Source organism: Pomacea canaliculata, linkage group LG1 (genome assembly GCF_003073045.1).
Source record: "Pomacea canaliculata isolate SZHN2017 linkage group LG1, ASM307304v1, whole genome shotgun sequence".
NCBI lineage: Eukaryota > Metazoa > Mollusca > Gastropoda > Architaenioglossa > Ampullariidae > Pomacea > Pomacea canaliculata.
The window spans coordinates 29,609,753-29,636,473 of NC_037590.1; the positions used below are offsets into that span (position 1 = coordinate 29,609,753).

A 26,721-nucleotide genomic window follows, 5' to 3' on the forward strand; every position below is an offset into this window, starting at 1 on the left:
GCATTTGGAATGACAAGAACATGAGTTAGGTGGTTTACATGGAAGCTAAGAATTTATTTGCCAAGAGACATTACATGAGGTACTTGTGATCTTTATGATCACCACCACTTTTTTGACAATCACTCAGTTACATGCTTGCAATTGCTGCTACATGCCATGCTATCTATGCACCTATGTACCATTAGCCCGCACGCACACACAATCATTAAACAAAAATAAATATAAAATAATTTTATTTTGGACGCGACTTTAGATTGCAAAGGGAATGTGGAATGTTATATATTTGAGACAAGGTACCCAATAGTTAAAGCCTGTCAAATGGTAAAATGATCAAATGCTTAAAGCAAATAAAATGCAAATTGAATTAAAAATGACAATAATGTGTACAAATGAAATGCTGATATTCACACTGATAGTTAATACAAGTTAGGAACACATAAGTTATAAAACCATTGAATTGTAATAAAACACTTTTTACATTGGCACAATGTGAAAATGAAAAACTCATGTGTTTATTTGAAATACATCCAAACACCTAGCAACAACATGCACCACTGGATGTTCAACAATTTTAAGGTTTTAAGAAACTTAATAGTAGCATAATACCGCAGGCTAGTCTAAGGAGACAAATTTTGTACTGTATCTTGAAACAGAGAAAATAAAGTCATGCTGTACAAAAGCTATTGCATTGCCCATTAAATGAAATCTTTATACAAATTGTTCTGATGAGACACAAACAAACAGCAAAAATACAGAAAGTGAATATAAAATCAACTCTGTTCAGCATGCTCAGTTTCTACAATAGTTTTTCATAATAAACTGTTGTAGTTCATCAATCAATTTCAGTCTATTGAATTACATGATAAAATTAAAGTTAGTAAAGTAGCATAGAAACAAAAGATATGCTAACATTCTGGAAAAGTCTGTTGAAAAAGCACTGTTTCACTACTTTTTAAAGTTATAGACCTTTTGAGAGATGTCAGATGCAGTAGATTTATATTCAGCTGTGCAAGTACAAACACTTAAAATTAGTTTCTGAGTTTCTGGGTTTATAAATTCAGTTCTTTCAAGACCACAAAATGCCAGGTACATTTTGTATTCAAAATTGAACCCTGAACAAAAATCACATACTGAACAATAGGAAGATGTGGAGAGAAGATACTACAACAAAAAATGCACTTTACAAAAGGTACACTTAATCTTAAAGTTTATTAAATGCATTGTACATATCATTTACATTCATAGCTATCATGATTGATGCAATCACAAATTTAGAACTATATGAAAATCTGTACATTTCATCAACACATTTATATCCATGGACATCACCCATATCGTTGCATTCAAGAATGCATCCTTCAGAGTAAAAAAAAGTAAAAAAAAAATATTGCGTCAACATGGTAATGACTACTATTCAGAGTTGCCACACTAAAGGAAAACTTATAAGGAAAAAATGAAGAAGTAAACTGAATAAAATTAAAGTACTTTAAACAAAGTTTCTGGACATTAAAAAACAAAGTATAATGTGCTAAAACATTTCCAGGAAAGGCATCTAACTGTTAGTGTCTCTTCTGCAAAATCATGCGTACCCTGGTAATAGATATGTGCCTTCTCTACAGATTGAGCCCTAAGAATTACTAAAATCCAAACAAATCTGTGGTAATTAAAAATATATATATATATTTTGCATAGATTACCTTCTGTACTGTGCCAGTGACAAGCATCAACAATGCATATAGATGCCATGTTTGCATTGCTGAATTCTTGATGACATTCATGTTCTGAAAACGAAAAAAAAAAATAGCACACACCTCTTATCTCGTTTTATTAGGAAAAGAAATGAAAAGTGACAAAAAAAAATGATTCACAAAAATTTCTCATGTGTCAGTGAGATATTTTCTTATTTATTCACTTCCTTCATCAACTACTGAATCCTTTAAATGTGCACCAAAAACGAACCTCTTAATAAGGTGACCAGATGTCCCGCTTTTGACCTCGTGTCCCGCCTGCTCATCGGGCGGAACGCCCAATGTCCCGCTTTCTGGAAGTCCATCAAATGTCACGGATGTCTTTAAAAATAACTTTTTTCGGCATTCTTTGACGATGACGACACCATCATCGGCACGTGTCCCGCTTTCGCCCCAGAAACGTCTGGTCACCTTACTCTTACGTAAACATTACTCCTAACACCCTTTCCCATAATGCTAGTCCTTTTTCACATCCTTCCTTTTGAAATATCATGTTACACTCAGCTCTTGTTCTTGCTATTTGGTTCCTCTTTGTGTTTTCTGTATTTGATTTTATTCTTCATTGAGTAAGGTTGTTTATTCTTTTATAGTTCATGTGTTATTTGTTTCTTTCCTGTTCCTCGTATGCTGGAAGCTAGTGAAGCTCATAGAAAAGGGGTGTATCGGGGTACACAAAAGACTGAGAGAAAGTGAAAGTGGGGTGGGGCGAATGAAGGGAGAAGCACTCACGCTTTTGTCAAGACACCATGGGAAATAAGCAGTTCCTCCACTTTCGTCTCTCCGTTATGTCTTGTTACTTTGTATCGTGCAAGATCTTTGCGTGTCACCATCCCAATTACCTGGTTTCAAAATGTAAACATCACATCTTCCTTAGGTTTACTTTCCTGCACAGTATGTCCAACAGCAACTGGCCAATAAAAATGATGTGTACCAATTCTTTTACAATCTTGCTTTATGAGACTGATACAAAGTTACCAAATATGATTCTGTGAACTATTAATCACACAATCTAATCAAGAAAACTGAAAGTGAACCTTTTAAATATACCCTTCCCACGAAATTTATTGATATGTCAAACAATCCAGAATTATTTTGAAACATACTCACTCTGTTATTAATATCTACAACTACTAAGTGTCTGAGGCCAAGGCCCCTGAATAAACGAAATATCCTGGGTAATGATGCCATCTGCACAAATACCAAAGTACACAACAATTCGAAACATTCTGGTAACATCATCTGAAACACTATGCACATTTAGTGATCTTATCTACAGTCCCATTTTTTTGTTCAGCAGGTTCAGATGCAATTTACACTTTATCTTACATTTTGTGCATTGTCTAATATAAATGTTTTGATATTTAATGTTCACAAGTGCAACATTTGAAACTTGTTGACATTATAATTGGAGAAAAATGGCATGTGTCCAATCTAAAATACTCATTTACCTTCCTCTATGTGTGTCATAATATGCAGATAAATGAAATAAATATTATGTCTCACCTCTGACACTGTGTATGGAGCAGTATTCATGAATGGCTCAAGGTTGAGGGTATAGTTTCTCTCAATAGGTGAAATACTGATGTGCTACAGTCAAAAAATCACAGATGCATTGTGTTATTCAATCTGCCAAATGCTGTATAGTCACCAACATTTAAGTATCATTTTATAAAAGTATAACTTCTAGCTACATGTTTAAAACCCAATAAAACTAAAAAAGAAAAGAATAAAAAAATGCAACTCACATGGATGGGAGGATAACGAGGATAATTGTCACGGAAATCTGACATTTGGAGCCTACTCTGCAGCTTAATAAAGTCTGAATTTTCTTCCCACACCTATGACAATAAATTGCAAACATATTTGTCATTTTTATGTGTTTTCTATCAAATATCTGTTTGCATAGCATGTCAATACTGTCTTAACACTTAATAATAATAAATAAATATTAATGAGAAAGTCAATTTGTGTGGACCATGACAAGTCCTATAGCATCTAGTGTTTCACTTAATACATTTTACATACGTAGAAAAATATTTTAAAAAAAGAAATGGAAATATGTAATGTCTAAAAAAGGGTTTATGAGACTGAGCTTGAAAGGTCATGACCATCTGCTTCCTGTAATAACCTTTTTCTCTCATTTTTGAAATTTTCATGACTATTGACAAGTTAGATATATTGCCTCCTAGCAGGTCTTAATCTTTGCTGAAATGCATCTAGAATTTGCTACACCAAACAAATGTCATCAGGTTTTAGGGAACTAATTCTGTTTTTAAAAAAAATTATTGCCTGAATTGTACTTTCTTTTATGATGGGTTTGTTATTTTGAGTGGAAAAGTTCTGTAAACAGCAGTGTCATGCCCACACTCTTTCTTGGGAATGTTCATCTCAAAACCAAAACTAGGAGCAATTAATGTTGGAAGAGAGAATCAACACTGGTCGCATACCTTGAGTTTCAAGAGAACAATAAGTTGGTGCCGGAGGATGGTGCCCCTAAATCGTCCAAATGTTCTATGAGAACCTGATAACTGCACAATAAAACCATTTATATACTAGAAATCATATACATATTTACAAGTATACTCTGCTCAGAAACAGACATTAAATGTTAAAGAATTTATTAAATAAAACAAAATTTTTTGGTAAGTTTTCTTTATTTTAAGTAACAAAACTGCATAACAAACGAAGTACCAATGGCTACCCTACAGACCACTTGTACAAGTATCTGCATGAAAGCTGCAAAATTTTAAAAACCTAAAAATGAGAGAGAAGTAATGTCTGGGAAACCAAGACATGCAATTTAAAATAATCAGAAGTCTTGAAGAAAGAATATTTACTCTAAAAATTCTATTTCATCTTTGACTGTACTAGATAACATCCCCACATGAAAATATTTTTCAGAATTTCTGTAATCATTTAGCATTCCAGTTTTGGTAACCCTGAAAAGTTGAAATCTAGCAACAGTCAAACTTTCACCCTAGTAGATGTTAAAAAAAATGCCAGCTTAAGCCAAAAGATCAGCTGGTCACATTTCATGCCTGACACTTCATTAAAGTAACTAGCGTTCAACAAACTCTTTCTTGCACATGTGCAAGCATACACAAACATAATTCGTTTCACAACTGTTAGAAAATGACAGAGAATTAACAATATACCTGAGGGCTCTCAAGATTATCTACAACTGGGAAGCCATTGTGAACTTCTTTCTTTAGCAAGTCAACAATGTCTCCCACTTTTTCTTTGATGTGAAGCACAGTTACTGGATGACTCATCACCTCTCTGCACAGAATAAATCAAGAAAATGTAACAAGTCATACACCACTCTTGCTTTCTAAAAAGGCTGACTGACCTAATCCCTACCACACCTAGAGATGAACCTTTTTACAGAAATGACGATGCTTTCTTATGACACACCTGGCATTGATGTTGGAAGATAGATTTGGAGGTTCCCAACCAAGAACAGGTACGCTTTGAAGATGAATGTGCATATCATAGATACCCTCCTGTAAACAAAAATTAAGAAGACTGAAGTAAATAACATTATAAAAGGATTCAGGTCACAAAATTAGACATGAAATAAGGGTGGGATATTTGTCTACTTTCCTTTCTTATGTCTTTAACCAGACTTCATATCGTCTAATGCATGTTGAATGTCTGCTAGAAAAACTATTTTACAAAATAACCAATTTTTTGGCTTCAGATCTGTAGTCAGTTAGAACTCTCAGAGTGACAACCACAAGGAATCAACATCCTTGTTAACTGTTCCAGATTCTGGCATTTATTAAAAACATTACATTAGTTTGACAATTCTGCAAGATAAATGTAGCTGCTTGATAATAATTTTCTTAATTTTCTTCTGTACATATTTTTGGTAATATATAACATACTCAAGACAACTTAAGGACAAGGTTGGAAAGGAAAAGAAAACATAAGCCTATTTTAATTTTTTGCTCAAATTTAAATGATCACCATGGTTTCAAGAACATAAGGAAACAGACCCCACATCCAAGCTTTGTGCCAACCCAGTCCCCGAACCATTTAGCTGTGATGAGAGCAAGCATGATGGGAAGGCCAAGTGTGACATTTCCAGTCGCTTCGACAATGATGACAGTGAGGCTGATAGTCATTCGCACTATGCCACCTTTTAAAAGTAATAATAAAAAAACAAAACAAAATAATTTTTTGGTTGACCCAATTTAAAAAGTAATTTATTTTAGAATTTTACCTGCTCAAAAATCCCCATAATTTAATGCTTTAAATCATGTTTTGAGCATCCTTTCTATAAATGAAAGTCGCAAAGTGAAATATTCAAACTCTACACTCTTTTTTTACCTAAAGATAGTTGTAATGTAGGATACCACCCCATTCACGCATGCATGTACATCCACAATCAAGAGCACACAAATTAAAAGCATCGCTCAAGACTATTTGTTGAAGAAAAAAAAATAACCTATAATAAACATATATATGTATGGAAGAATTAAAACGCATTTCCACTTTCACTTACCTAACTGTGCAGCTGCTCCTATGAGGGCATATTTTCCAGGGTCTGCCCATTCCTGCAAATGCAGAATGCATTGCCAATACTAATGCTTCCAGTTCAAATGCTGATGACATCCTTCTGTTACAAATTTTAGTATTAATATCCAGAACCTTCTTGTTAATCCAGTCTTAAAATCAATTTTCTTTACTATTTAATACATGACAACTTCTAGCAATCGGATGCACATTTCACCTGATCAGGAAAGATAGCAGCCACTCCGATGCCTACAAGTCTACCCCAGCCTGCACCAATCAGCAAACTTGGAATAAAAAGACCACTGGGAACACTTAGTCCATAAGTCCAACATGCCAGGAAGAAATAGCCAGCTGTGTATGAAGCTAGAGTGGAGACATTAAAGGATCCTGAAATTAAGTTGAAATAGCAGCATGAATGCATGTCAGATTAAAACATTTCGGCATGACACCATATATTTGTTCCCTGCATGTTTCAACATAGTTTTTAAAAAAAATCATCATACCAACAACTAAACCAAAGATAAATCTCTTTTACTTTGAGTCATTAATTTATTAAAGTGCACTGTCATTTTTTTAATAACTCGGATAATTTGTTAGTTCCATTTATCTCCATTTCTACTCTAGTGATACTATGCTCAAGAAAAGAAAAAGGAGGATGAGAATAGGCCTGTTTCTTGCGACCAGCTTTAACCCTCTTAACACTACATAAAAGTATAAGTATTACAAAGACTGGCTAATAACTGAAGACTGTGAAGACGACAGTGGGCCATGTTTGTTTTTTATTATTGCTGCTCTCAGGTAAACATTAGACCAAAAAACCTATACATTTTTGAAAAGGGGAAAGATTGAACGTTGCAATAAAAGTAGTGAAAATTGCCTATCACTTTGGTGACAGCAACAATCCAAGAAAATTCACAGTTAACTATTCAAACAAAAATCAACACATCCATGTGGGCTACATGCCTTCATTGACAACATTGGCAAAAACCTATTTCCATCAAACAGCAGCAAACAAACCAGCACAAATATCTTCAAAATTGTTGAAAGAGGTGCTGTCAATAACAGACTCATCTTCAGTGTGATAATTCAACGCGTCATTCATTCTTTCAAGAAAAATCCCAAAATCACTCAGAACAGATTAAAAATGGCTCAAAAACTGAAGGAAGAAACCTGAAAATAGAAACTTTCTGATTGGTGGGTTTTATCTGGGTCAACTAACAAATGAGCTTTCCTTAGGTCATATGAATAGGGCCACGTTCATGGCTCATCATGCTAAGAGAGTTAATCCTTGTCCCACCTGCTACTGCATGGAAAAGGGCTTTCACGCTTGACTCTGGTGTGTCGAAAAAGAGGTTTGTTGAGGAACTATAAAAGCCATCATCACAGAAGAACTGCAAAAAAAAAAAATAAACGTTCAATATTTTAGCATTATAACCAAATTTCCTAATACTTGCTCAACTGTAATATTAATATGGAAATGATACACGACTTACGAGAAGATTCGGTCTGTGGCAATATTTCACCACAAAGAGGACTTTATGTTATCAGGGACAATAATATCTGGCCTTTCACAAAGCTGTAATGAGAACCTTTCTAATATTCATACTATGTATACTGCTCATGGCTGCTGATAAATAATAGCGTTGAAGTCTACCAGCATTTCCAGTAGGCTTAAAGCATGGAAAATGATTAGATAGGACAACTTTCTGACATTGGACCACACTCAATAGCTATCACCCAATCCTTCTGCGACTAAAACACATTTTATTTTCACTACAATATGCCTCATCAGTAAACAAAAGATTTGTACCTGTACACGCATCTCTTCAGTGGTTTCACTGTTTGGTTTGCAATCATTGTTGATGTAAATTGACATGAACCCAAAAGTTGCAGTCATAATGGAGACCACAACAGGTTCTATCACCTGTGCCCCTTTATAATACATGTACCTGTTGAAAAGTGTAATATTTGTGAAAATACAGTTGGAATAAAAAAAATAGGCATTATAAAAAGAAAATGAGAGAAAATATCTTCCATTACCTTTATTCTCCATCTCTCTGATTACTGTTTTTTTTCCCATTATTCCTACATTATTATTTTATTGCTTAAGTTTTATGATGCATACAAAAGTCTGAATTCTACAAAAAGCAGCTGGGATAAAGTGTCCTGGGAAGTTAATACTAAATTTTTAAAATTCTATCTGCTAAATTTGAAATAGCCTCATTATATCAAAAGACAGGTTCTTGTACCAAAAGCTGCTATTTTATATTTTCACCATTTTTCTTGTTGAAAAATTAAATCTGTTGATTTAAATACAATTCATGTCTCAATGAATTTTTAAATTAAATGTGTAACATTTATGTAAAGTCTAAGTACTTACCTAAGTCGGAAGAGTGTAAGCTTGTGGTTAATGAAATTGAAGAGTGCACCAAGAATGCCACCTGGGAAAAAAATAAGGCCTTATAGTTGTCTTTCACAAATCAAGCGACCAACTGTACAACAAAACTGAGGTACTTAAAAAAAAATAGCCTTACCTAAGGCACCCATAACAACAAAAATTGGTAGTTCAAATCCTGAATATGTCAATGCCTGCAGACAAACAAAATAAATGAATAAAATTACTTGTTCTTGAGAGAAACTATTTTATACATTGAAGATCATTCAAAGCTTTCAAGTAAGATTTGGACAATATCAATACTTTTCTTATACATATAAATTATCTTTGCAGAACAGAATTCATAACAAACACTACAAGCAAAATTAAATTTGCAATCTGCATTATAAAATATATTTATAATATATTCATTATACCTTTGAACAGCATATAGTATAATGAAAATCATACAAAAACTAAAATTGGTAGACTGAACATACACATAAAGTGTCAGTTAAAATTGTTTCACACTATTTACATTAAAGGATCCAAAGTTTATGAGACCAGGATAAGAGAGATCCCACGGGCGATGTTTGATATAGCTGTTCATGATATTTAGTGTGAAGGTGGAAATCATTGATGTGAAAAACTGAAAATAGACAAACAATAAACAACTTTGTACAAATGATAAATGCAAAAATTTTGTTATGACTTTCATTATTTTATATTTTATTTGGGTAAAAATAATAAGCCCCATGAGGAAAAATGTGCTCCCACATACACACATACACCCATAGAGAGTTAGGGAGAGAGAGAGAGGAAGAGGCAAACAAACGAAAAAATGTTTAATACAATTCTCCATGTCAGTGCTTGATTCCAGAAGGATGCTCCTTCTTCTAAGCTGAAAAGTACACCACCAACAGGAGCACCAAAAGCAGCAGCAACACCTGCTGCAGCACCTCCTGATACAAAGTCCCGTTTCTCTGTATCAGTCCTGAAGTACTCAAAGATCTGTAAAACAGGAAAAAAATGAAAGGATTCTTCAGACAATAGTTGCAAATTTCATAGTACAGATCTGAAAATTTGCAAGCTTTTAGAGATGGTGTTGAACTGGCTCTTAAGTGCCCAAAACCTGCCTAGTGTTTTGGCTTTGGAACAAGCAATATTTCCCACAAATGTAAAAATAATGGTGAAAAATTAAAAGACGCCTTTCCAAAAAAGCAATTTTTTCACAGCATGCTTATATTTGACTGTGAAATCTATGTAAGTCTTCATGGCAACAGAGAGAGAATATATTATCTTAAACAGCTATTTTCACTTTTAAAATCTTACCTTTAAGTCTAGTCCTAGACTTGTAGACCGCCCTTGCGAAATACCTGCTGCCACCACAGCACCTGAATGAATCATGGGACCCTCCTGCAATTTAATAAGAAAACTGTTTCAAGTTTGTGAAAATAAATTATTGCACCTGAGAAAAATAAAGAAAGCAAGATCAAGCATATTGCCGAAAAAAAAAATCCTGCCAAAATGCACTCATTTCAAGTTGTTAAATTTTTACCTTATATTGCGTAATATCAGTACGCAATACTACTTCCGAAAATCTGTGCATGGTGATATTTTTAGACATGTACCTTGAGAACAGATGGGAAGTATTCATGCAGGAATAAAACCTTCAAAAGCCTTCATTACAACAAAATTTTGCAGTCCACTAGTTCAGATATTAAAAGACAGTAAAAAATAACTATACACACCTTCCCAACTGCTAGTCCTCCACTGACTGCACATGTAACACCAATAACTTTGCACACCAAAGTTTTGAACCGCACAACATGAGGGATCTTAACTCCATTCAAAAAGCACTTTATCTGTGGGATTCCACTCCCTGCTGCACATGGCTGAAAAAAAAAAACACCATTCATGATGCATCAAACTTATTGATCTTGTGCTCTGCATGTCAGTAACTTTGACTCCTTTACCTCCCTACAATACTACACACCCTTGCGTGGCTTAAAAATGAAAACTAAAGAAAGAAAAGGATCATGAAACATAAATGTAAAAACGGTGACCAGTTGTCCGAAAGTGATTTATTTGTTATAGTCTAATGGTTTAATGGAAAATAATCATGGGCACTCTATTGACCATTCTGGACCAAAATCTAACTTTGATCTTATATTCTTGCCTTCCTGAATCCTGTTCTAAAGCTGCCCCAAGCTGTATTGAGGGGAAAAAACTAAACAAGACCTATTGAAATATATTAAAGAATGTTAAAAATAATATACACATATGAAACTGTGACAATATAATGAATAAGCACTAAAGCAAGAAAGAGTAATACTCACCTCAATAAAAACTACAAGACAACTGGCAATCAGGCAAAATAAAGCATTGTATGCAAGCCATATCATCATTGGGATGTAGATACAATCTTCTTCAATGCATTTGTCCACATCTATGTTAGTCAAGGGTGGTATCATTTTACTCAGTACACATCCTACAAACTATAGTATTTCTTTAAAAAATTAGGCAATGCCATGAAATTTTCAAAACTTTGTTATCTCAGCCTGATATCTCATAAGAAATTAGTTTTCGTGTTTTAATAATCTTCAAATATTCAAAGGATACACTGTTTGATTGTGGAGTACTTAAAAGCAGAGATAGTCTCTACAGAAAAGTCGATAAATGATGCAACAAGTCCTGTTAACACGCCAATCATTAAAGAAACAACCCAGCGTACTGCTTGCATCTTCGCGACATCCTGTGCATCAAAAAAAGTGCATAAGCACACATATACACACGTACGTCAGTTTATCACTAATTTTCTTCTTTACAATATCGACTATTTGAGAAGTGAATAATTATATAAAAAAAGTACTTTAAAATTTTAATGAAAGCCTGAGACATGCAAAATAATTAAAAAAAAAAACCCACATAGCTATCCTAAGCACTGTCTGCAATGAGATAAAATACAAAAATATGAACTAAGACCACTTCTGTAGAAAAATTACATTATTTTCAGAACAGTAAGACTTAAAATCTAAACTGTGGTTCATGTCTTCTCATAGAGAACACTGGATTTTTAATTTCACGAGTCAGAAATATAGCAAACTTAAAAATATAGACTTTGGCATCAAAATTCACCTTGTATGTTTGCTTCTTCTCTTCTCGAAGATGAACAATGTTTTCTGTAATGTCATAGTCCAGGCTCTAGACAAAGAAAACCAAGAAAATGAAGTAATGATAAATTAAAAAATCTTCAATTTGGCTTTAGTTTTTAAAACAGGCAGACAAATAATGTACCTAAACCTTTTGTTATGACAGTAGTCCACAATATTAAATATGCAGAGGTGTAGGAAGAGGGAGAGGGTAATAAAAAAAATGAATGTCGTTTCACTCACTGCCAGTATAGAGTTTGCCCCTTTCCCCCCAAAAGCCGAGCATCTTCCTACACCACTGATATGGTTTTGCTTAGATACAGTAGACAATTTAAATGAAACCAACAAAGCAAAATTTCTTCCTCTCTTGATCCCATTCATAATTTTACTGATACACAATGTATAAACCAACATTAAAAAACTACATAAATAATAGCATTCTGATTACATTAAAGTGTAAGTGTTCATAAAATATACAGACTTGACCAGTCGCTTTCATCTTTATTATCTATTATGAACATCTCTTTCATTGATACATGCATTTTGTTTTCACTTACAGTCCAGGTTATTTTTTAAGCGACTGTCTATAGCTCATTATACCGATTAAACTCTGAGTAAATAATGGAAATTATTTCCATGTTTTCAGATAGCATTTAGAGCTTACTATTTTTAACTCTAGATATTTGCTATTTTCTTTTTTCCCCATATCTTTTTCTCCATTTAATAATTAGAACACTATAAAATAATTTTAGCTCCCTTTTTATAACTTTTGTGGACTTCGAGAAGGCATTCGACAGCATAGACATTCTGGAGGCTATTGATCCACTATGGTATTCCTCTGAAGCTCATAAGCATTATCCAGGGGTTGTACGAAGACTCATCCTGCCAAGTTATCCACAACAGCAAACTCACTAAACCTTTTGTAATGAAGAGTGGCATAAGACAAAGTTACATTTTATCACCGACAATCTTCCTGATGGTCATAGACTGGATTATGCACAAGATGACCCAAGACAACAACACCGGTTATCCAGTGGACCTTCGCTAAACAGCTAGAGGATTTGGAATTTGCAGATGACATTAGTCTCCTATCTCATTGGCAGCAGCATGCACAAACCAAACTCAGGAAGCTTGCAGATGAAGCAGAGAAGACTGGCTTAAGGTCAACAGAAAGAAGAAAGAAGAGTGAAGCGATGAGAATCAACAACAAACAGGAACTCCCAATCCAACTTTGGGAATATCCTGGAAACAGATCACTTCGTGTATCTGTAGAGCATTGTCAACAAGGATGGTGGAGCAGATGATGACATCAAAAGCCACATCAACAAGGCCAGGAATACTTTCAACAGCCTATGGCCCATCTGGAGCTCCCAAGCTTTATCCTTCTGCAGTAAGATCTGCATCTTCAACACCAACGTGAAAGCAGTCCTACTGTATGGTTCTGAAACCTGGAGGGTGACAAACACTATCAACAAGCTCTAGACCTTTAGCAAGTGATGCCAACGCCATATATTCTGGGAATAAGATGGCCTGAACAGATCTCCATCAGCAGCTTGTGGAAAAGAGCCAACCAGAATGCCGCTAGCTAAGACAATGCACAAATGGGGCTGCGCGAATCAGCTGACACCATTGCCCTGGAATCCTCAGGGGAAGAGGAGAGTTGGGAGACCAAAGCAGACTTATAAAAGAAGAAAGCGAAGAAAAGAACGTCGGAACCTTATGGGTCCAACTGAGGTGGGGCTGCCCAAAATCGGGTCCGCTGGCAAGGTGTTGTTGAGGTCCTGTGTTCCTCGAGGAATAACACGAGGAATGCACTCGAATAACTCGAGGAATGCACTAAAACTAAAATAATTTTAAGTAAATTTAAACTTACCTCGTATTTTGTTGACAGGAAGCGTTCTGGGTCTACAGTATGCTCGATACTGATGTTATTAGGATGGCGATCTTTCAAGCTGTCACTTAAGTCGTCCTCTGATGCATTTGTTGACTGAAATTTTCAAACAGTTAATAGCTGAACTTTGTTGGGAACAAAGACTATTCAGACTATACATACTCTTCTTGCAAATAAAGGGAGGGTGGGTAGGACTGACTGAAAGAAAACAGATCCGATAAGGAAATTAAAAAAAAACTTACATAAATTATGACCAAACTTGAAAAAGCGATCTCCCTATTATAATTCACTGTTTAAGAATAAAAGTATGAGGGGCATATAAAAAACAAAGTTACCCCAATTTCGCTTGCAAGAAGATGCTCTCTTTCGCTGCTAGTCTCCGCCATTGTTGTTGTCACGTGAGTTAACGGCCTTGGAAGAGGGTTCGTGCACACTCGGTACACGCCCAGTTCATGGCTGGTCGGAAGGAAACCCAAACACGAGCAAATGTATATGTTAAGTGTCATTAAATAAAACTAATCAGAATAGACGATCATCTCCGTCATGGATTTTTAATCTGTATTTTAACATTTTTGTAATGTTTGCATATTACACATATTAATTGCTCGTGACCTGGTCTAACTCACATATATATAACCCTTTTCATTGTCATGTTGAATCTATTACTGCGGTATAACGTGGTGTAAAACAGAAAACAGCAAAAAGCCTAGACCTATGATATGCATGCTTATTTCTTCTTGTCCCATGATAACAGATTACTATTAGTTTTTCCGGAATGGGTTATTATAGCCACAAGGGAAGCGGATACACGAGTGCTAACTGGCGCGCCAAATCGATGTCCGTGTAGCACAGCAAACTTCCTTGAGCCGATGTACTATAGCGGGGATAAGTATCTGATACCACAGAAGATTGCGGAAAGTAAGGAGAAGAGATGAGCACTGCCCTTACATAAAAGCTGGCCCCGAGAAAAAATGAGATCCCCAACACCCTACTCCCAAACGACCTGAAAAAATTAGGGGACAATCATTACTAATTCTTTTTATTCTTAATAAATATGATACATTATTAAGTATATCAAATAAAGGATATTATTATTTATTTTACTCCTTTCTTCTTAGTTAATACGAATAGTTTCACTTAGAATTGTGAAAGGCTTTCAAATAGAGTAGCAAGGGGAGCCTAGACAGAATGCAAGCACCTACAGTACGGTGATGTACCCTTATCTTTCTGTCAGTCTCACTGCATGTTTCGTAATAATTTATTTTTTAAAATAGAACTAATTGAATAATCTTGAGATTCAAAATGAGAATCAAACTTTACATGGCATTTGAACACTCTAAATTAAAAAAGAACAAAAACAAAATTGTAACATTCTTTCGGGATACGAAAGCCTGGACCAATCAGCGAGCAGATTGCGATGTGCCTCGTTCTGAGAGTAAACATGATGGCGACCGACTTATCTGGGAACACCTATAATTCAAGTAATCGGGGATAGTCTTTTCCTAATGGAAACGATTAACAAAACAGTGTGATTTTTTTAGATCATATTTTTTTTTGAATTCTGTACAATTTTCAGCTAAGGTAAGTGTTTTGTATATTGGCTTTGATCACTCGATGTAGTACACGCTTCATTCAGTCTCAACCTCAGTGAGACTGATAGGTTGTTTTATTAGGTGGTCACATCTATCAGATCCCAAAGGATTTTAAGAATGTTTGCCTTCAGAAAAGAAACTTCTGATTGAACAAAGAAAAATATAAAAGCGGTAGTTCAGATATTTGTAGAAACTGTTGAAGAAGACAGTGAGGTCCCACAGACCAGTCTTCGTGCACCAGCACTATCAAGTCAACTACTGTGAATGTCAGCCCCCTTTCCATCTGATATTAGTGCTAGATTACTAAAAGTATATGTGTATACTGATACGAAAGCATCTATAATTTCATTACCCTTTGTTTTCAGCTAAATACCGAGGAAAGCACGTACTTTTTTTTGTGTGTAAAACTGACATAGGGTTCTGCATCCCTCATTTTTTTTTAATTTAAAAGTTTTGAAGATTTTAAGGAATGTATTCTATTCTTACTGCTGTATTTGGCTAAAAGATTAGCAAATATATATCAGTTTCACATCGGTTCCACATGGGTGTAACATAATCCTAGTACAGTACAAAAAAACTTAATGGTCGAACAGGCAGTGAGCTGTTAGTGGTGCACCATGCTCAGGGCATGGCATGTGGAAGGGGGAGCACCAAACCCCTCCTTTTACTTTCTTTATCTACCTTTTAGTGCTACACTGCTGGAGGAAACATTCCAGCTAGAGTTAAACCGATGACCACTCCAAAGTTGAGTGTACATACAAGACTGCTGAGCTTTCATTTATACTAGCAATGGCACCTTAACCTTGTGGTTTTGGCAGTTGACTGGAGCAAAAAGTTACTGGTTTGGTTATAACCTTTTAGACTGAATCTTGCAATGATTTTCAGAGTATAGAAGAGAATGAATTGCGTTAACTAAACTTCTTTGACTTGACCAACTATTTGGCAGAAAAGAATAATTTGCAGTGAAAAATTATTTATTCTTATGCTGTCTATAACTACTGAAAACTAAGTTTGAAGTATATACTATAAACATCTTGCAACTGACAGTTTTTTTAATGCTTATATATTCTGATCTTATTTATATAGTGAAAGGCTTCAAAGAGTTTTGTTTGTTCATTTCAGTCATTCATTGGAAGTTGTCAGAGTGGTTAAATGTTGAGAAAATGGCTGCAAAGAAAATCATCATTATCAAGCAGCCTGCAAGTTCTGGCTATGGTGATACAACTTGACTCAAGAAAAAACATAAACATACTTTTCTGCAGGACTAGACAAAAGAAATGAAGCTGCATGAGTTGCTTGTATTAAACCGATTTCTTGGACCAACTCAATCAAGTGTCTACAGTGAACACGGAAGAGAAACATTGACAAAATGAAATGCATAAACTGTATGGTCTAAAAGTTGCTTTTATGTGGCTCTAAAAGCAGAGTGTGTATCTGTGTACAGTTCTGTGGAGATTGAGGAAGTAAGCAATTATATTTTGGATTGGGTGTCCAGATGTGGATACCAGACATTTTTTCACTGCAGTGCAGAAACAGAACTGGGTTATTATCAGCTGCTATTTAAATCAATATGTCTGCAGAGGAGTGCAAATTTATAGAATGTCTGAAGAAAGAGCCTCAACAGCGGGCAGAGCAGGTAAGGTTTTGAATTTAATGTTCTTGTGCTTAAGTGATATCAGTATTGTGAGCCTGAGAGTTGATGTGTTTACTGCTTTAACTTTAATTGTATGATTGAAGTTAGTTTTATTATATTTATGGAATGATTGCCTAGGGATAAAATTGTAAAAAATAGGATGCTTGACAGTAGTGAAAAAATGTCTACACTCTCAGATAATATCTTTATTATACAAATGTGCCTTATAAAATATAGACATTTGTGCAAAAATTGCATTAATATAGTGAGTGTTTTTATGTTGCATCACATTCTCACAGGACTTGAGTCTCATCTTTGCCTTTCTACATGGCATGGAGGCTCTTGCCAGCCTCCGAGAACCAGCTCTGAGAGCCTTGTGTAAGACTGCCCGTTACGTGCACCATGATGCAAATGACATTATTTACTGGTAAGCATTTCGTCAAAGGTAGGTGTGAGCGAAAAAACTTAACTGAATTTTAATGCAGTGTAATATGATACTAGTAATAAGATAATGATTTTTATCTGACATCAGTATACCCTGAAGTCGTGCGATTGGGATGGAGATGTACACATATGTTTATGTATACACATGCAAAAATATATTTCTTTGTTTGCTGCAGTCAAGGAGAGCTGGCTTCCTGCTGGTACATATTACTATCGGGATCGGTGTTTATTGAAGGCTCAATGTTTCTTCCTCGTAGCAGGTCAGTTGTTGTTTTTTTTTTTTTCTGTTCCTCACATTTTGTCATAAAGACATGACCAGCAAAGCCTTCTATTTCTAATGTGCTTCCTTATACTTCTGCCCATTTTCCTTTTCTGTTTCCTTTCCTGCATGTCTTTTTTGCTGTCTACGTTACACAAATCTTATGCACACAAAATTAATCAGCTAAATATCATTGTAAAGAAATTTAACTCTTCCTTTACAATTTGCACCTGCAAATGCAAACATCTTCATAGCTATAATTTAATTGTGTTTATACAACCATATTGAAGACATTTTATAGTGATGGTTTATACATATGCATTATGGCATTATGGGTTTTTTAATTTAAAAAATTGAAGTGGAGTTAACATTTAGTGGCCATTGTTGGTTTTTAATTGTTTTATGTTGCATAAATCTAGCAATGCTAATAAGATATTTCATGGCTTTTTAAGAAACTTTTTATGTGACTGCTCTTGATATCCCTTAAAGTTTGTGCACTTTAAAATGTTGCTAGCAATTGTAAAGGATTCAAAATAGGTGCTCTGAAAATGAGGCTGAACACCTTGAATTTGTCACTTGTTACAATGCAAAATGCATTGTATATCTCAGCTGAAAATAGCTCGTTCTAGAATTTGTTTGATTTAATATGGTGTAAGCAGATTTAATTGCAGATTGAAGTGAATGTACTGGCATATCAATGGGATCAGACATTAAGGCATTATACAGACAAAGTTGTATGTTTTCTACTTACACAGTCTTCCTAGACATGAGGATTAGCGTAAATGGTTGTTGGTAATGTTGAACAAGGAAGTAAGTTTTTGTTTCCGGTATTATTTCCCTTGAACAACCTCTTCTCATGTTTAATGGCTTTGTAATTATCAGGGAATGTAATCAGTAGTGCATCATGGCTTCAGTATCATTTGTCAGCTTTAGAATGGTAGAGAGGCAAGAGAAGGGTCCATCATGGAGTTTTGCTATGTTCTCCATGCGTGTATTATATCTTTGCTCCTTAACTTCTTCATTTTATTTGTTTTATTTTTTGCTAAATGGTCTGTTGTTAGACAAACAATGATCCTTTGGATAATATTCTGATCGTATTAGCAGTTTAACTAGGAACTTCTGAAAACAAAATGTCAGTTCATTTACTCATGCCTCTGTGGCATGATTTGATGTATTTGTGTACACTGTAGTCTGTGGGAACATCTACAAATATTTCTTTGTGGTTTTATGTTGATCTTGTTTGGCTATGCATCATACAGTTTAGTGAGAAGCTGAATTATAAATTACCCTTTAATTTTAACCTTCAGTTGCACACTTTCTTAGCCATGCACAAATATCTATGTGTATATGTTATTGGCCTGCACAGCACCAGGCTTAACTGCATCCCACTTGGGGCTTGCTAGACCTTATGTGTGAACTGTGAAATACCAGATGCCCAGCAAAAGGGTGAGAGGTGCAGGAGTCAGCCGCTTATCCACTTGCTAACTGACATTTTGTGAGCTGCGCTGCCATTTACATTTTATGCCAGGTTGGGTATCATAGCACCAACACTGGCAAGAGAGCAAACATAACTCTGCAAAACGATTTTGTCCGCTTTTGTAATTTGAGTATCGGCTCTGTACATGTAGCTTTTTAGTTACTAACAGGTCAGAGTAGCATAGAATTTGCATTAAGATATCCCTGGCTTAGGAGCTAGTGGTGGTGTTTTTTTTTTTTTTTTTTGGGGGGGGGGGGCCGAGGGAGGATGCAGCGTGTGGCAACGATGAACTTATGTAGTGGGTGAAAGGGGTGTGACGGGAATGGAGGGGCTGGTCACTTTTGTGGAAGAACATATTGCGTTTCTTGAAACGGGAGGCGAGTGTTCGGACCAGAGTGGTAGCCGTCTGGGTAACACAGCTTTCAGCAAAGATAACTCTTCACACACATGAAACAGGATGAAGTGAATATCCTGCGAGCGGCTGGGCGTATGATGACGCTGGCACACAGGAGGATGTTGCGAGGAATCGCTGAGCGCCTTGCGGCTCTTTTCTCCTACAGTTTTTCCCACTTGATCTTTGACAGTCGGCAGAGCGAGAGCAATAATGGTTTCAGAATAAACATCTTGTCAGAGCTGTGATGTTAAGAAATTTTCTACTGATGCCACTATGACGATAGTGATTGCACTTCGGTCACATTTATACGCACTTATTGGGCCTCTCATGTGATTTTTGTTTGTTTGAAGACAGTATCAAGACTTTTTCGATGTCGTTTGAGCTTGTGTTTGCGTCAGCTGAATACGGGATGCTTACAACAGTCTTTTCAAATGACGGAAGGAAAAGAACGTGGTTATCATTTCATGCCTGGCGGCTGAGCACAAGGGAATAGGGAAGTGTGTAAGTGGTGGTCTTTAAATGGTGTTCTACAAGCGCTGTGCGCCATCCTTGTTGCAACATGCAGTGGACGGACGTTTGTTTCTATTCTTGAAATCGGTTTTATTAATCGCGGCCTGTGATTGTCTTGAACTACTTGTATATGTTAGCTTGAAGCGATAAATGATCGTGACAGCTTATCGTCATCTTGAATCAGTTTTGTTCACCATTGCAAAGCGAGAACTAGCAGCTGTGATCTCCGAGTCCAAACCAAGATCTGATAGTTACAGCCCTAACTGACGCGAGTCTGAACCGATAGCTGATGGTCTAGAACTGATTGCGTATGCAAGCATGGAGCAAGAACTGATCGTGTCAGCTGTGATCGTCTTGAACCAGTTCTGTTCGCCATCTGGAAGCGAGATCTGATCGTGACAGCTGTGTAAAAGTCTGGAATATGTTCTGATCGGGGGCAGCTTTGATAGTCTAGAACCAGTTCCAACATGAATCTAGTATTAATCGCGACATCGGTGATCTCTTTCCAGTACCCTAGCGTGACTCGAGGACTGACCGTGGCAGTTGTGATCTTCTAGGACCAATTTTGCACTCTACTGTGAAATAAATACTGGTTCTGACAGCTGTGGTTGTGAAGAATCAACTTGTGGTACGCACGCGTGAAGCGAGAACGGACACCGGGGCGACTCGTTAGGCCGCACTTGAGGAAGGCGGCGTGGTGTGTGCAGCAGCTATTTTCAGTTGCTATCTGCGGTGCGTTTTGGCAGCGCAACAAGCGAACAATCGCTGGAGGGAGAAACCACAGGCACCCTGGTTAGAGAGAGGGGAGAGTTCCAGGCGGAATGAATCAGCACGCAGCCCCGGGCGGAGGGGGTGGTGGAGGATGGGCGGATGGCGCTATGGGCCCGGCGGTGCCGTTCGGCGGCAGACAGGCCACCGAGTCTTGGACTGTGAGAGAGGTCGGAGTTTTCCGAGAGGAAGTGGCGGAGACGTGGACCGTCATGCACTGGTGAGTTCGCTTTTGGACGCTTTTTGTCTTTACCCCCCGCCCCATTCTTCTCCCCTTATCACCAGTTCGCTTGTCCCGCGACACCCTTTCCTTCCCCCCTGACCCCGTGTCCGCACGGACGACCGTTACGTGAGTGCGCTTCTGTCGCAGAAGTTTGCGTGTTCTCAGCGCCATCCTGCGCACCACACAACATTGGCTGAGCGATCTCGGTAACGGACAGCATTGTTGCCAGGAGGGCACCCTTGATGCTGGTATTCTCAGTGCTTCTTGTACCGACCCCAGCCGTTACTGCTGTGTGCTGCATATCGGCGGCGGGTGGAGGTGGTAGTAGGTGTAAACCTCCTGCAGCACCCTACCAGGTGTGCTGTCTTTAAAGACGAGTACATGATCACTGACCCATGACATTAACACACATTATGTAACAATGCAGGGGGCTGAGATGATGAACTTAGTATCGCAGCCAGTTTATGCAGCAGTGCATATGTCCAGGTGCAGCCACGTGATGAGGCTCTCTTTCAATGTCAAAACTATAAACTACTTCAGAAAGTGAAGCAGTTCCATGCCCGATAAATTCCAAATTGTTGTGAACATTCTAGTTTACAAACAGTGGTGTGGTGGGGTAGGAGGGCTTAGAAGTTTATATGTTTGAATTTTTATTCAAGATGGTGGTGTATTTTGTGTTTGTACAGTGTCTTATATTCTAAATATTAAAACAGTGGATGGAGATTTTATTACATTTTGGTTTGGGGCGAGAGTGGAAAGTATTTTTCTTTGCTACTCTCAGAGCCATTTGTTTGTATTTTTATGTATCATCATTTTCATGTATCACTATGAGAGAATTGAGAGTAAAAGATAATTTTTGTTTGCAAGTATCAGCCTGTAATGCTGTAGCATGCAGCTGGATTTGAAACTACACAGAAGACAGGCGACGTCAGTCTGGTGAACGTCAGCCCACTGGACCATCAAACATACACCGCACTCTCTCCTGGTCTTATTTTTTTTTAAAGCGATAATTTACACCTTGTGGCAGATTTTTTAGTTTCTAGAGTGCAGAATAAGGAAGCTGTCAGAAACCAGGGTACAGTTTTCTTCAAGGTATGCTGTTGGTAATCCAGTGGTCTGTCGATCAAACTTAAGGTTATTTTCATCGCCACAGTTATCACGGTCTGGAACACTGCGTACGCTGGTTAAATCAACGTATCAAATGAAGACACAGCAAAGTATTTTTTCGGTGATTTTGGTGCAGAATATGAGGTGAACCTTCTTGTCAAGCTTTGTTGAAAATTGTTTAAATCTGATGCAGACATTGGAGGAGGAAATTTTTGCGCTATTTGTTGGGGAAGGGGGTTACTGGTGGTTCACTATAAACATCTGTTAGTCGTTAGCACACATAAAAGTAAGTGTTTGTGCCTTTGGTTAAACCTGTTGCTTGAGATTTTTTTTTTTTTTTGGTAACTTCTGGAGAACGGAGCTCTAGGTAAGGATAAGTTTCACTTTGGTATGCTTCCGAAAAGAACGGGATATTGTGGCGTGAAAACATTGCTCTACTGCATACCAGACCAGTAATAGCTTTTCTGTTCAGGGTTTAGGAATCCAGTGGGAATGGTGAACACATGTGTTCACAACAGGGGGGAGGAGTGACTTGGGAGGGTTGAAATCTGACAACCTTTATTACATGGGAAGGGTCCGACTCATCATCTTCTAAGTACTGGCTGGAGAAATCAGCTATCCAGTGAAAATTAAAGTCAAACCATCAGCTGTGCTGTGGCAGTCAAATAAATTATGTGTCTGCTGTGCATTAATATGCATGAAGGTACGAGAGGATGTTGCAGGAAAATTTTACTTCAGGTCTGAAGTTCCTCATAAACTAGGGATGGATAAACCTTCATAATTTAGAACTGTTGGAAGCGGGAGGGGAAGGTTGTAGGTTGTTGAAGATAGATGGTAGACTCGTGTGTGTGTGTCACACACAACATGAACTCGGGTTCGGATAATCGCTGGCAGCTCAGACAGGCCTTTACGCCTGAAGAGGTACATTGTGGAAGAGCAATCTTGATATCAGCCTGCCAGTTCGGCCATGCTGGGCAAGGGGTCGGTGCATGGAATCCCAGGCTGCAGCTGTTTAACACGCGGCAGCAGACCGTGACGCTTGTTTAAACGTGTGGCATCGGTGTGAAGAAACGTATCTGTTCCTTCCCCCTCCAAAAAAAAAAAAAAAAAAAAAGTTGTAAACGTTGTCTTGCTCGTCAGGTAGTGAGGTGTGAGGGTGGTGCTTTACCTTCTCTCCTCCTCCTCTGTACAGTTAGGAACCCACTCCACAGCCGGGTCAACAGCTGTTGCTCTAATCACTCCTCCGATCCTGTTATTCCGTTAATCAAAGATCAGTTATGAGCATATACTTATTATACCTGTATGTACTTCCATTCCCGAACTTTATTCGCGCCAACAGCGAGGCAGATAATCAGAAACAACCAGTTGCATTCGGTGTGGCACAACGCTGCCCGGTTGTGTTCATGGCTAAAAACAACAACAAACAAACAAATCAAAGCCCTGTCCCACCTTGACTCAGCAGCACCGTCTGCGGGTGAAGACATGAAAAGTGTTCACCCAGCCTGGTAACTAGCTGAGCGCCCCGCCACTGCGCACGCAGATTTGTGGTCCGAGCGTGCTGAAGGCCAGTCGTGTCCAGTGGACAGTGCCGGCGACAAGAGACAGCGACCCTCCGACGCAGCAAATATCGCGCGCGCTGGAACCGATTGTGGAACGCCAGCGGATTACGGGGCGCAAAGGGGACGACGTTGTTGACGCTGAGGACATTTCCTTCCCGACCTTTGACCCCCTCCTGGAGCATGGCGTGCTGCGTGGAGCTTCACATCTGGGAGCGGGCCTCGCGCGCCTTGAGGTTCGTTGCACCATAGATCCTGCAGACTTGGGTTTGTATGGTCTCTGGTTTCACCTTCTGCCTGTGCCTTAGCGCTGGGATTACCTTCCTTGCACGAGGCCGGGGGAGGATTTGCGACTAAGAAGACGCGGTGATGAAAAAGCTATGCGTGTGTGTGTTAGGGGGTAGGGTGGGGAGGGGGTGGGCGAGGGGAAGTAAGGAATTTTGCAAGATAGGTTTTCTAAGCTAGCACACTGTTCTGTCGAGGATTTTCCTTTCCTTTTTACCACCTACCTTGTACACACACTACAGACCAGTGTACACACACACACTCCGATAACTTTTTCCTCCTTGTCGGCCATTTTGTGTGTAGGGCTAATCCACACTGAATGCATGAGAAGTTCGTGCATCTGAACTAAACATGAGTAAGTGCTGAGTGGTTTGTGTTGTCAGGCTGATACACAGCATGGTTGGATTACACTGTATGGGTCGAAACCATGAATAATGCAGCAAAATGCTGTACTCCTTTCCTTCCATGGAAAATATGACCAGTGATTTTTTTTAATTATTTCTTTAGGAGGGAAAATTTATTTTATTCTGTAATATTCTGGACTGTGTTACTCTTGACTATGTTCCGCACCATGTGCCAGAGAGATCCGGTCGTAGGTGATCTCAATGAAACTGCCTGGTTTTGCTTGAAGCCAACTAGCTGCCATCTTACTTTTCGTAAGTTGACTTCTGACACTAACGAGTGTCTTAACCCAGTCGTTCACAAAGTATTTCGGATTGCGGACCAGTTTACTAAAGTAAAAAATACGGCGGACCACCAAGGCCTAAAATTGTACCTTAAATTTCAAATTTAAATTGCCGCATTTGTTTCATTACAGTTCAAAACTAAACGTACTTTTGTGACAGTAGTAGCAATCAGTTTACATAAAACTACATACTTCTCAAAGTTCATTATTAATTAAAATGTTAATGCGATGAATAGATGTTTTTGATGAGATATTACGATGAAAATATCGCGATCAATGTTGGAGAGTTTCAATCTAATGTCAGATTCCACGCTCAACCGGCTTCTCTTATTTGTTTTCAGTCCCACGAGTGTTGAAAATCCAGTCTCGCTACAGTAAATTATTGGAAATGGAAGTAGATGCCTCACAGCGATGTCAGCAAGTCCACCGTACTCAGACAGCAAATGAAAATTAAAAATAAGTGCACTGCGTTACTAAGGGTAACGGAGTAAGCGATTAAATGAGGCAATGCTCGCGCTGTGACGTAAAGACTCGGTAAGCGAGCGTTTAATGCGAACGAGCAGTTGGGCATCCATAAAATTAAAACTCGTGTGAAATCAATACTGGAACTAATTAGCGTATCTTGCGATTTAAACATCACTTTGCTGACATAATGATGACTGTCGGCCATGGGCCTCACCTTGAGAACCACTGTCCTAAGCAAACACGTTGTTACAGCAAGGCTTAGGTATAGGACTATAGGTGGATTGCTGTCTGTCTGCCAAGACCAACGCTTAGCCTCTTGCGAAGCTCTCCGCTGTTAGTCTCGGCGAGCCTAAACAAAGAATGTGAATAAACCGGAAGCTATGTCGTCTAATGGCTTGTTTTAGCAGTTAACTGGAAAAAAATGGTCTGCCAGCAGTCCAGGATATTCGTGGTTTGCAGCTAGCCCGACCAGAGCCAGTTGTGCTCACAGCGCCAAACATTGGTGAACAAGTCAAAATTATGGACTCGATGCGACGTAGGAAATACTAGGTGGTTTGTATCAAGAGGACAACCACCTGGACGACAAGAAGTGACCTGATACAACGGCGTGAGGGCAGCTTGTATCGTGGCCAGTTTGTAATCAAGGAGGTCGACTGATGTAGGAGACGAGGTCACCGCGGCTAATGAGATTGCGCTGGGGCCTAACAAAGACGAGGTGCGATGGCTAGTTTAACCTGCTTCGATACACCTGGCATAAAGTCCGGATGTGGCAGCAGGTCGTCGTGCGTGCCTAAAAGTGGCCTGACCAAAATTAGAGGCGTCATTAAAATCCTGGTGCAGCCCATCTCGACGAGGGCAGCAGCATCGGAGCTGCCTCTCTTATTTGATAATTATGGGATGAAAGTTTCAAAAAATGGTGGGATTCTTATTCCTTTAGCTGCGTTCATGAGGGAGCGAGAGAAAAGTGAGAGAGGGTGGGTGTTTAATTTCTGAGATAACTGATGAGCTGGTTTGTTGTTTGTTGTTTGTTTTTTATGTGAAAGCGCTTTATGTCACATGATTTTGTGTACATTGATTTTATTTTCGATTCATCTTGGCATCGTTGTGATTTCGGTAATAGAAAAGGTAACTAGGGTCTTATCTTTTAAGGCTTGGTGTAGTTGGTGAGATTACCCTCACATAACGATATCTACCTCTGTCTGCCAGATGTTTATAAACTTTCCCTCCCCTCCTCCGCAGTTTTGTAACATCTTGCAGAGAAGTTATTTTGGAGATTTTTCCTCTCCTCGATTTCATTGGTTAACATATTTGTCTATACAGCTACAATATTTGGTGAAAAGGACAAAATGAGAGAGTAGCAGGAGTACACAGTAAAAAGCGGTTTAGCTCTATCCACTACTTCTATCTTTCCCGTGACTAAGTCTTGGGAAAAAAAACAACTCCGGGCTTAGCCGTTTGTGAGAAAACAGGCGATACTCCCCACTCTCTTCTTCATATGGCCTTCTCTCCCTCCTCACTCCACGTGTTTCACGTCTGTTGTTCCCTTCACCGCCTCTCTGCGCGATTTACTAAGCCGCTGAATCCCTTTTTTTTTTCGGGGGTGGTGGTGGTGGGGGGGTTCTGTTTTTTTTTTTTTAACT

The 26,721-nt window shown here is 38.1% G+C and overlaps 2 protein-coding genes across 2 annotated transcripts in view; one reads left to right on the plus strand and one right to left on the minus strand.

Annotated features, from left to right (window-relative positions):
• Positions 1-216: 216 nt before the first annotated feature.
• Positions 217-18,459, minus strand: LOC112563324 (H(+)/Cl(-) exchange transporter 7-like). The gene is made up of 25 exons (XM_025237222.1): positions 18,363-18,459; positions 14,019-14,139; positions 13,666-13,779; positions 11,779-11,844; positions 11,263-11,395; positions 10,980-11,089; positions 10,392-10,535; positions 9,973-10,056; positions 9,493-9,651; positions 9,179-9,289; positions 8,801-8,855; positions 8,647-8,707; positions 8,077-8,215; positions 7,564-7,657; positions 6,484-6,653; positions 6,256-6,307; positions 5,747-5,889; positions 5,163-5,251; positions 4,904-5,027; positions 4,196-4,276; positions 3,494-3,586; positions 3,252-3,335; positions 2,856-2,936; positions 2,478-2,587; positions 217-1,781 (listed from the first exon to the last, which is right to left on the minus strand). Exons 1-25 carry the CDS (start codon positions 18,377-18,379, stop codon positions 1,775-1,777), a joined length of 2,442 nt encoding a protein of 813 aa, XP_025093007.1. The 5' UTR covers positions 18,380-18,459; the 3' UTR covers positions 217-1,774.
• LOC112563321 (rap guanine nucleotide exchange factor 6-like) overlaps positions 15,107-26,721 on the plus strand; it is a 62,727-nt gene continuing 51,112 nt past the window's right edge. The window contains 4 exon segments of the mRNA XM_025237205.1: positions 15,107-15,264; positions 16,398-16,911; positions 17,208-17,335; positions 17,529-17,612. Coding sequence (XP_025092990.1) covers positions 16,846-16,911; positions 17,208-17,335; positions 17,529-17,612 — 278 coding nt within the window. The 5' untranslated portion in view covers positions 15,107-15,264; positions 16,398-16,845.